Source organism: Lepus europaeus, chromosome 5 (assembly GCF_033115175.1).
Source record: "Lepus europaeus isolate LE1 chromosome 5, mLepTim1.pri, whole genome shotgun sequence".
NCBI lineage: Eukaryota > Metazoa > Chordata > Mammalia > Lagomorpha > Leporidae > Lepus > Lepus europaeus.
Window position 1 is genome coordinate 97,128,306 of NC_084831.1, and position 12,628 is coordinate 97,140,933.

Sequence of the window (12,628 nt, forward strand, 5' to 3'; positions counted from 1 at the left end):
AAAAGGAACAAATACTTGAAAAGATAATCCATAAAAAGAGATACATTATGGCCAATATGCACTTAAAAATAAATACTTGACATCATCACTCATAAGGAAAAACAGCAATGCATTACTACTATGCATCTAATTAGAATGGCTAAAAGTTAAAAGATTGACCATAATAAGTGTTGGCAAGGATGCAGAACAACTGGGGCTCTCATTAGCTCCTGCAGGAAGTATAAAATTATTAATATTTCGAGAAATATTCAAATTTCAATTTTACTGATGAGTAGAATATTAGGCAATGGCTAACCCAAAATTTATTCATCTATTCATTCCACTAAAAGGCATTTGTGTTGCTTTCATGTTTTGGCTGCTATTTATAAAACTGCTATGAACATTCATATACACAGATTTTGCATTGCCATGTATGTTTGTTCATCTTGTTTAAATATCTAGAAATTGATGAGTTATTTGGTAAGAGTATGATTAACTAACAAACTACATATATATGTGTTATTTTGATGGTCTGAGGTTAGTGTGGAAAGAGAATGATTTATAAAACATCAGGAGCAAAGAAATTTCTAGGTGATGCAGCAATGTTTATGTTCTTGGTTATAATGATTCACAGATGTATACATAGTAACACTTGATCAAGCTTTAATATATATAGTTTACTGTAATTCAATTATACCTCAAAAAAAAGGAAGGAAAAAAAGTACAAAGGCCATGAACTTCTTCTAGATTGAGAAAGGTGGATTAATGGAAAAGATACTTCCATTCTATTTTATAATTCTATTAGAAAGCCATATTTATAACCATGCCACATTTTCAAACCTTGACAAACATGTGCAGTTAAAAAGACGTAAGCAACACATAATCAAACTCTCAATGGATTATTTGATAAGGCTTTTATATTTTAAAGCAAGATTTTCAAGCCCACCAGAAAAATCAAAACAGCATAGCATTTATAAATTATTATTTATTTCTTCATAGAAAAATGAACTCAAAAATTTTCTGAGGAGTTTGAAAAACTGCAAAAATTTTCACCAACAATATTTGTTTAAAATATGAGAATAATTCAAAAACCTCTTGGAAATGGTATTAAAATTTATTTTCAGGAACAAAAGCTGAAATCCATTCAAAGTTTTTACATAATAGCATACTTGACTTTTTTGAAGAACCCTCCTAAAAAAGACATCTATTTTGACACATTAAAAAATTAAGGTTGAAATAACAACACTTTGAAAACTTAAGTCACATGTTAAAGTTATTAATATAAAATTTTTCTTATTCAAAAGACTCTAGATGTAATTATTTCAACAATGAATACAGGCAATTTTATCTGTGTTTACCATCATGTATGTGCAGTCAATGCAAGACACTAGAATACCTGAGAGAATATGACTATTACATATTAGCAGAATCAGTCTATCATTTAATTCAGTATGACATAATGGATTAAGATATTTTATCTAGATTCAAAGCAGTAGTTGAAAAAAAAATAAACAAATAGTACCCCAAATATATGACCTGAAAATGGAATAAATATTTAAGTACAGGAATGCAACAGTCTAGTGATACTCTATGTTTACATTGCTATTTTATGAATATATATACTATCTGTATAAAACTGGATATGCATGTTTGTATACACATATATGTGCATATGAATGCATGAATATTCACACATCAATAAAATGCAGAAAATCTCACATATGAAACATCCCTATTAATCAACACTATGCGATATAATTTTATTTTCTTCCAATTTGAAAGATAAATGGCTTAGAAATTGTATTTAAAACAATCACCAGTGTATATGGATCAGTACTCAGATCTGTTTGATGTTTAAAAATGACTAAAGGAAAGTTAAAGCCTGAGTCATCAGACCCAATGATTGAAGGATTAAAAGAATGTGATTACAATAATTAGTGAAATATAATTACAAGAAAGCTTCTTACCATGACCTTCACATTATTAAAAAAAAAAAGTGATTTAAAAATGTATGGTTCATCTTTTGCAATGTTAATCTTTGTTTTAACTAAGAAATATTCATAAAGAAAGGCAGAATATGTGAAGTGTACATTTCTCCAGAAAAGGAAATGAAAAACAATGTTCTTTTCTGCAAACAAAGTACTACAAGTAAAGTTGTCTGTCCTTCCCAGGAGAATACTACGGCTGTGTTCAAATCAACCAATCTCTGTGAGGGTTTCCCAGGCACTACAGTCACCATTGTCTACTCATTCTCTAGCCGAACAATAGAAAACATCACCACTAAACCCACAGAGGAAGAAAGTAGGTCACCTTTTAGAGTTTTAAACTTTGATTCATCCAACTTAATAATATTCAGCTTAAAGGTTGCTTCATTTTTACCTCAAAAACTTCTTCATCCAAAATCCTTGTTCCAAAAACAGTGATTCCATTGGTATCAACAATTGCTCTTTCACTTCTATCAAGTGGTTTTGTGGTTTTCTTCTTACAATCAACAATCATTGTCACAGTTTTCTTCTCCACACTGATTGCTACCCGATGCCACCTAAAAAAGCCAAGTAATTCTTTCGTAAACTTCAAAGATACTGTCAAACCAATATTCATGGTAAAATATTGTAGATTTTAAATTGCAAAAGTGAGCTGAAATTGTACAAAAAGTAGGCTCATTTATAAACAGTCAGCAGGTGCCTACTCAGTGTTTACCAAGCACAGTGTGAGGTACTCAAAGGGAGATTAGCTGTCTGTGCTGATAAGGGGGTGCCCATCCTTTGCTTCACTTTGTGTTGTAGCAACAAAGGCTTAATCACACTGGATCCTGATGAAGGTATTTGACAGAGATTAGGATGGGGTAAGTAATAGTTTCTACCTACGTAAACGCTTTCTTCCAAAGTGGAATCCCACTTTAAAAATTCTGCACTAGTGATCCCCTGAGATGGACTGTAAAAGGGGATGTTTGCTAACTGAATGACTGCTCCATCTGGAGCAACTGAACGTTCTAATTGTAAAACACAATGTGCTACTCTGTCTTTATTCACATTGAGTTCAAGTGCTTTTTCTTTTTCCACTTTAATTTCAAGACAGTTATAGATCACTACTGTGGGCAAGATCCAAAACTGAGACACAATATCTCTCCTTCTTTCCAGGGCTGGCAGGAAGCAAGAACAGTGAAAGCAAGCATAGTCCAGGCATGTGTGGAGTGAGAGTCTCAATTCACTCTGCAGCTACTGCGCCAGCTAATTCAGAGTGGTGATGACAGGCCTACAGGACACATGGCCAGTCCTTTGGAAAAATACATACCCTAACCATACTGTAAAACACCGGGTTTTATTAACAGTATCTGGTGCTAACATAAACTACTAAGTGACTCTCACTTGGATTCTGCAAGCCATTCTGGTTTATATTTTATTTTTTTTCCAAATGAAAAGCACTAGATTAATATTCCAGAAGTATCTAGGACCAGATTCATAAAATAAAGTACCCAAAAAGTTGCAGGATCCTTTCTTAAATGTGCATTTCATGGTACTTGGCATGGTCATCCATGAGGACCAAGTATATTTCCATAAACTTGATCTTTCGTCTTTCCACTAGCACTGATGAGGATCAAATATATTTCCATATACACTTAATCTCTGGTCTTTCCACTAGCATATTCAATTAGGATAGGCATCTGCTTGGTTTGAGTCTAGCAAAGATTTATATAAGAAGTCACTTAATACAGTGAGAATGAAACTTACACACACTTTATGCCAAAAAGCCTTAATTTAAACCATTCCCAGAACTGTAAGTGTATGCTTTAACTAATAGAATTTAAATATTATTTCAAGTATTTAAAGCTGATTATAAATATAAGATTAATATTTTGTTTAATTAATGTAAGCTGTGATAATGATAATATGTTATCATCATGGTATCATATAATATTCAAAATACCAAATTTAGTTAGCATTGGAGTCATTCTTAATTATTCTCTTTCTCTCCTATTACACAATATTACCAGAAAACCATATCAGTTCTTATATTCAAAGTAGAAACACAATCAAATCGCCCTCAACTTAGTCGAAGTTGCCATCTCTCATTTCACTAACTGATCTCTCCTTCTATTCTTGGGTAACTAGAGTGATTTTTTTAAAATATCAGATCAAATTTTTGCCTTGCTAAAATAAGTAACTAAATAACTTAATAAGTAAATAGACAAACAAATAATTAAATACAATAAAAGATGAAGTCCTACTCTGCCTCACAGGAGTGACCCCTCGCCGTCTCTGGTCTCATGTCTGACTTTTTGCCTCTGCCTTCCTGCACCAGTCCTCCTGACTGCTCCCTGCACATCTTCTTCACCCTGCCAGGAATGCTGTTTCACCACACCCCAAATGGCCAGTCCCTTGCTTCTGCCATGACATTGCTCAATGCAATCTCGTCCAAGAAGAGTGCCCTATACACAACAGCAAACCCTACATCTCTTACTTTATTTTTATTCATAGAACTATCAACTCTTCCCATATTTGTTATTTGTTATTTCTAAAAAAATGTAGGGGCCAGCGTTGTGGCACAGTGGGTTAACACCCTGGCCTGAAGCACCGGCATCCCGTGTGGGCTCCGGTTTGAGACCCAGCTGCTCCTCTTCCGATCCAGCTTTCTGCCATGGCCCGGGAAGGCAGTAGAGGATGGCCTACGTCATTGGGCTCCTGCACCCACATGGGAGACCAGGAAGAAGCTCCTGGCTTCTGGCTTCGGATCGGCGCAGCTCCGCCCATTGTGGCCATCTGGGGAGTGAATCATCATCGGATGGAAGACCTTTGTCTCTGTCTCTCTCTCTCTCTGCCTCTCCTCTCTCTGTGTAACTCTGACTTTCAAATAAATAAATAAATCTTTTAAAAAAAGAAAGAATGTAAGCTTCAGGAGTGGAGGGATTTCACCTTACATCATTTACAATCTCTATGTGCCAAAGGCTGATGGCCAAGTAGTAGTGGGTAGATAAATACTTGTGGAATGAATGAGCATCATAGTGAATGTCATAACTATTCTTAAAAATCAAACTCCTGTGAATGTAAATTAGTGCAGCCATTGTGGAAAACAGTATGGGTATTTCTTTTAAAACTAGCACTAGACCTGCCATATGATCCCACTACTGGTATATAACCCAAAGACATGAACTCACTGTATCAAAGGAATACCTGCTACACCATCTTTATAGCAGCGCTAGTTACAATTGCCAAAACATGTAATCAACCAAGGTGCCCATCGTCAGATGAATGGATGAAGAAAACAAAGCACATACATACACACATACACACATAATTCGACCTTAAAAAAAGAATGAAATTCTATCATTAGCAGCAATGTGGTTGAAACTGAAGGACGTCATATTGAGGAAATAAGTCAGATGCAGAAAGACAAAACCATATGTTCTTCCTTGTAATTGGGAGCCAAAATTTAAAAAAGGAAAAAATGACTGAGTCTAGTAATTTTACTGTAAATACACTGTCAAACTTTTAAACTCATTAAACAAATTGATAGGAATTATATAACACAATAGTTTTAGTGATTTTTTACTATTTAAAAAAAAAGTCTCCAGGCTGGCGCTGTGGCATAGAGGTTAAAGCCACTGCCTGCAGTGCCGGCATCCCATATGTGAGTCGGTTCGAGTCCCGGCTGCTCCACTTCGAGTCCCAGCTGCTCCACTTCCAATCCAGCTCTCTGCTATTGCCTGGGAAAGCAGTGGAAGATGGCCCAAGTCCTTGTTCCCCTGTACCCATGTGGGAGACCTGGAAGAAGCTCCTGGCTCCTGGCTTCGGATTGGCGCAGCTCTGGCCGTTGCGGCCAATTGGGGAGTGAACCAGCGGATGGAAGACCTCTCTCTCTCTCTCTGCCTCTGCCTCTGCCTCTCTTTCTCTCTGTGTGTAACTGACTTTCAAATAAATAAATAAATCTTAAAAAAAAAAAAAGTCTCAGTGATAAATTTGATCAATGGCCTAAAGGAAAGCAAAGCTCTTGATGGGAGAAATGTAAAGCTATCAAAGCGTTAAATTAGGTGTCAGCATGTGGCTAACTGGCAAGCCATATCACAGTGCTGGTTCAAATCCTGGCTGCTCCACTTCAAGTGCAGCTCTCTGCTAATGCATCTGCTAATGCATCTGAGAAAGCAATGGATGATGACCCAACTACTAGGACCCCTGCCACTCACATGGAAGACCCAGATAATTTTTTCAGACCAATATTTTTTGCATTTAAATTGTTATGCCAGTTTAGCTGAAAAATATCACATTTTTAATAGTCTCAAGTGAACAGTATAACACAAAAGAATTTAATAAATTGTTACTGAAAGAAAACATAAGTGAAAAATAAATGAATAGTATTCTGTATAGATTTTATTCAAATTATCAGAGTAATTGTAGATTAATATCTTGTCCCATTTAATAATCAATCAAAATATTGATTATTTTGTATGCTTTGTTTTAAAGATGGGCATCCCATATAGGCACCGGTTCTAGTCCCAGCTGCTCCACTTCCAGTCTAGCTCTCTGGTATGGCCTAGGAAATTAGTAGAAGATGGCCCAAGTGCTTGGGCCCCCTCACTCGCATGGGAGATGGGGAAGAAGCACCTGGATCCTGGCTTTGGATCAGTGCAGATCTGGACATTGTAGCCATTTGTGGAGTGAACCAACGGAAGGAAGACCTTTCTCTATGTCTCTCCCTCTCAATGTCTGTAACTCTAACTCTCAAATAAAGTAAATAAAATATTTTTCAAAAATAAAAAATAGATGGCACTGCAATAACTATTTTTCTTAGTTAAAAAGTTGTGTAAATTCAAAATAAGGTTTGAATAAGATGAATTTAAAATGTCTTCTACAATTACCAAGTATTAACTAAAATTTTAGGTTAGTGTTGGCTAACAGTTAAGAGCAACAACAACAACAACAACACAGTATAATAGAACATGTGACTTGCATCAGAGATCATAATGTAAATTACTTATGAAAGCCTATTTTTTTCCTGACACTGAGACTAAAGATTTTCTTGTGGTCTTGACAAAGATACAATAAGTATGCATTATTTTTTCCATCTGCACTGCTATTTGCTTCTTTCGTTAATAGCCAAATATCTATTCTGTTTCTGATAAAGTTATTTTAAAATGTCTGGTAAGTTTAATAAGCATTTATTTGTACTTAGCTGGTCCTAAAGTTAAAGCCAAAGATCACAACATTGAATGCAGAATTCAGCACTATTTTCAGAAGAACATACACAAGATAGCTACATGAGTTCAAACCCCATCTCTCCCATTTTCTAGCTATCTGGATTTAAGCAAGTTACTTAACGCTCTGTGTTTCAGTTTCTGTATCTGTAAGATGGGTTTATTAACATTAATTTCTTAAAATAATTGCGGAAAATTAAATTAAAAGCTAGGTATAAAAAGCCTATAAAGGAATATAGCATATATCAAATATTATATAAATGTTCCTATGATCACCAATATTAATATTACTGGTGAAATGTAAATTTAACCAGATCAGTTCTGTTTAAAAAGCAACTTCCCATTTCTCTCAGAGTAGAAGCCAAAGCACTTAAAGCCTCCTACAATGGTTTACACCATCTGGGCTCCCATTTGTTCACCCCTATCATCTGGCTGTGCACTGCCATACTAGAGCTCAATGATGTTGCTTGTAACAATTTAGAAACACACCCAGAAATCAGAGACTTGGAGCTGTCTTTCCCCTTCTCCTGGAACAGCATGCTTGTTGTTTTCATAATGGAATGAAACCCACCTTCTTGACAAGTCACTGATGAGGACTGTGCATATTTCCATATACACTTATTCTTTGGTATTTTCACTAGCACATTCAACTAGGATAAGCATCTACTTGGTTTGAGTCCAACAAAGATTTCTAACAAGAAGCTACTTAATACAGTAAGAGTAAAGTTTACACATGCTTTAAGCCAAAAAGCCTGTCTTTGTAGATTATTTTTTTAACTCCATTATACAGAGAAAGATCTCTGATCTGCTGATATACTCCCCAAATGCCTGAAATGGTTGGGGCTGAGCCAGGCCAAATCTAGGAGCAGGGATCTCAATTCAGGTCACCCTTGTGGGTGACAGGGTCCCAACTACTTGAGCCACTACTTACTGTCTTTTAGTTTCGCATTAGTAAGAAGCTCGAATAGGGAGCAGAGCCAGGAATCAAAGCAGGAATTCCAACATGGGACACAGAGGTCTCAACCAATGGCTTATCCACTAAGTCAAATGCAGTCCTTACATGTCACTTCTAAGTGAAATCTTCTCTGTTCTCATTTCTTAAAACTGTATTCCTGATTGTCATCCCCTACCCACTTCACTGTTTTCCTTATCTCTCAATTTTACCTAATATACTATTTATTACTAAGTAAAATTTGTTTCATAGTTTGCCTGTTCCGATTATAAAGCATGAAAGGTAATATATTTTATTACTTTGTTCATTTCTTTATCAGAAGTCCCTAGAAAACTGTATCACACACAATCAAAATTAAAAGAAAAACTGCACCACACTTGGTTAAATATTTGCTGAATGACTGAATGAAAGAATTACTTTAGCATACTGTGATCCCTGAATAACTTACTTCCCATCAGCAATGTTAACAGTTCTGAACAGAGGATAGTCTTCTGGGGCAGGTTTTCCTGTGTGGTCTTCAAATAGAAAGACAGGTGATCGTCCAACCTCAACACCAATTTGCTGAATGCCATGCTCATTATATATAGATAAAAGGAAAGATTGAATTCCTTTTTTAGGTTTTAGTGTAAATAATATTGAAAAGTCTTCTGGAAAACTTCCACCTGAGAAGAAAAAGACAAAGAGTTAGAAATTCTGAATTTCTAAATTGTTCCTATATCCATATACTATTTTTGAACTTTCTGTAGCTCTTAGTAAATCACTTAATAAACAGTAAGCAGATTAACAAATGGTAGGATACTTTATGACTCTATTAAGCTTTCCTTGTAAGAGTGATGTAAGTTATATTCAAAGTGTAAAGTCAGCCTTTTAAAGGACAGTGATTATGTGAAATTGAATTCCAATTTATGAAGCAATATCATGCTCCAGTACAGTATCAAATACATAGCAAGTACTCCTAAAACACTCACCGAAGCACCACTACAGATATAAGGTTTGTTATTTTCTGGCGTTGTCTACTCTAATCATACACTATCCCTTTAAAAAGGCATTGTAATGACAGAATATACAAAGGTATCTTTTTATCATACCTTCAAAAGCTAAAGAATTTTTTATCACCTTTTCCTACCATGTGATACAGTTGCATGAATAAAATGCATGTCATTATAAATCAGAATGATTTATAACTTACAAGGATAACTTACAGTATAACTTGATTCTTTACTCAAAAAGGAAGAATAGTTTTTCTCTTTTTTTCTTCCCACAATAATATACTAAATACTGAGCATTAGCTCTAATCTATTTAGATATTAACTAAGCAAAATGACTACCATAAGTATATCTCAGATAGTAGGCAATGACTATTCAATATATTATATTGAAAACTGCACACTAAATTATAGTTTTTATTTTTCAAGACAATATTCAGTCCTTTTACTATCCTGGCACATAGGTAAAATAGGCATCATTACTTGAGGGATGAGATTACATCAGTTAAACAGTTGTTAATTTGCAAACTGGTGTCTATGTGTTATATGTAATCAGCAATATCTGGGCCAACATCAGGAGGCTCCATATTCAATCTATTTGTTCCAAACTCAGTTACAAGAAGTATAAATGATGATAGCATTGTGAATGCTAATGTCATGAATTCATATTCAAAAGTTTATATTAGACCAGCAATTCCATTCTTAAAAATTTGTGGGGATAGCACAATTATGTGTAAAGATACCACACTGTCAATTCATCAAAGCACATTTATGAAAGTAAAATATTAAAATAGGTTGCAATGGTTGAGGTTGGTTAAATAGAACACAAAACAATTGTTGAATGGAATTCTATACAGTCCCTTAAAATAATGTAATGACAAGTTCTTTTTAAAGAAGAAGTAGTGAAAAATGCATTGAAAAAAGGAGAAATAGCAAGCTGTGTAAACACAGTATCATGCTATAAATATACACATAAAATAGCTAACTGTAAGATAGTATGGTTTCTCAGTTGAAAGTTCTGAATCTTGTCAGATTATCTGGCTCAAAACTCAGTTGCAACACATCCTTGCTATGTGCTTCCAGCACACTATTTATAATCTCTTATCTGGCTCCCCTACATTGACAGAGCAATAATTTAACCTGCGCCACCTGCACACAAAAGCAGCAGTCAATTAATTTTAACAAAAGAGTCGGATACACATATACATATAAGTAAATATGAGCCAAATACATACATATATATATACATATATATATAATTTAAATACACATATACATATAAGTAAATATAAGTAAATATGAGCCAAATACATACATATATATAATTTAAATACACATATATGTGTATTTAAATACACATATATGTGTATTTAAATTATATATATAAATACATATGTGTATTTAAATTATATCTAATATAAAATTAAATATATATTTGAAATAAAATTAAATAAATATTGAAATTAAAACTAAACCCCAAACTAAAATGTGTTTATTTTAAAATTTTCAGTGCTATCAGAGTCAAATACATACATGTATAAAGATATGAGTATTTTCTAGCTCTCTCTATATGTGTGTGTGTTTGTGTGTTCAAGTTGCCCAAGTTGATTTAAACATCACAGAAACACCCAATTTTATATTTAAGAAAATTAATAGGAGAAAAATAATCATGAAAATAAAATTGAAATGTATAAATCACATCAATAACAAAAATGTTTTGTAACTTGCTTATACAATAGATATAAATTTAGGAAATTCAGCCTATTATTGAAGAAGATATATTGCAAATAAAATTTTTCCTCAAATCAGTTACTCAGATTGTTGAAAATCAAAGAAATTCTTATCTTAAACGTATCTCAATGTTTCAAAATCTTCTACAGTAAGACAATGATGCTAAAATATTATGAGTGAAAGGAATAGAATATCTTTTCCATTTTGCAAGATAATTATGAACAAAATAAACTGAATTATTATGAACTATTATTATGAACTATTATTATGAACAGAATAAACTGACTCTGAGATGATAGGCCAAATAGAAAAAATTAGAAATTGTGAGTTCTTGGCCTCAGAATCAGCCCTTAAGGCATTCAAATCTGGCTGAAGAGCCCATGAGAGTATTGTAGGCATGGAAAGCCAAGATACCATGGAAAAGAAAAAAAAAGAAGAAGAAGACCTAAATGAAAGATCTCTGTGAGTGAGATCCCAGTGGAAAGAACGGGGCCATCAAAGAAGGAGGTACCTTTCTCTGAAGGGAGGAGAGAACTTCCACTTTGACTATGACCCTATCGGAATAAGAGCAAAGTCAGCGAACTCTAAAGGCTTCCATAGCCCTGGCAACTCATGACTAGAGCCTAGGGAGATTACTGACGCCATGAACAGGAGTGTCAAATTGTTAAGTCAGCAACAGGAGTCACTGTGTACTTACATCCCATGTGGGATCTGTCCTTAATGTGTTGTCTAATGTGCAGTGATGCTATAACTAGTACTGAAACAGTATTTTTACACTTTGTGTTTCTGTGTGGGTACAAACTGATGAAATCTTTACTAATTATATACTGAATCAATCTTCTGTATATAAAGATATTTGGAAAAAAAAACCTGGTGTTAAATTGGAAATGGCATAGAAAATTAATTAATTTTTAAAAAAAAAATATTATGTAGGATCTCTGTCTTTAATGTGCTATACACTGTTATTTAATGCTATAACTAGTACTCCAACAGTATTTTTTTCACTTTGTGTTTCTATGTGGGTGCAAACTGCTGAAATCTTTAGTTAATGTATACTAAACTGATCTTCTGCATATAAACAGAATTGAAAATGAATCTTGATGTGAATGGAAGGGGAGAGAGAGCGGGAAAGGGGAGGGTTGCGGGTGGGAGGGAAGTTATGGGAGGGGGGAAGCCATTGTAACCCATAAGCTGTACTTTGGAAATTTATATTCATTAAATAAAAGTTTAATAAATGAATAAAAAAATAGAAATTGTGAGCTCTTGAGTATTTCTGTGCATTCCATTTGTATATTTTTCTGTTTCCTCTCTTCAAAATTATTGTCCTCTTTTCCATTAGAGATGCATTAGGAAATGCGTTGGAGTGCAGATAAATTGAAAAGCAACTTAAATTTTTACTATGCAAATTTTTTAATTTGACTTTAAGAATATTTTATGGATCTAAAATATTTGAATTTTTATTTTCAAAACTACAAAAAGTAAACTTTATATTCTTTATGTTTATTACTTTTGAACACCACAGATTATTGTGAAATAGAAAATATTTTGCAGAGTCAATAAATCATCATAATAAATGTGTTTTCAAAGTATTTTAAAATGTTCTTCTATGAAAAATATACTGCATGGCTATGTAATTGTTTAATTCTTTATTTTTTTCTGTTGTAAGAAAACAGATTGATATAACAATAGGAAACTCAAATCCCTACAGGTGGAGAAGGTTTAGGTCAATATGAAGAATTTCAATGATAAATTGCTGGTGAGAAGAATACAAAACAAAAAGGAACACTGGAT

The 12,628-nt window shown here is 33.8% G+C and overlaps 1 protein-coding gene across 1 annotated transcript in view; it reads right to left on the bottom strand.

Annotated features, from left to right (window-relative positions):
• COL11A1 (collagen type XI alpha 1 chain) overlaps positions 1 to 12,628 on the bottom strand; it is a 209,538-nt gene that overhangs the window by 172,073 nt on the left and 24,837 nt on the right. The window contains exons 3-4 of the mRNA XM_062191844.1: positions 8,569 to 8,782; positions 2,359 to 2,521 (exon numbers count right to left, since the gene is read on the bottom strand). Coding sequence (XP_062047828.1) covers positions 2,359 to 2,521; positions 8,569 to 8,782 — 377 coding nt within the window. The remainder of the gene's footprint in view (positions 1 to 2,358; positions 2,522 to 8,568; positions 8,783 to 12,628) is intronic.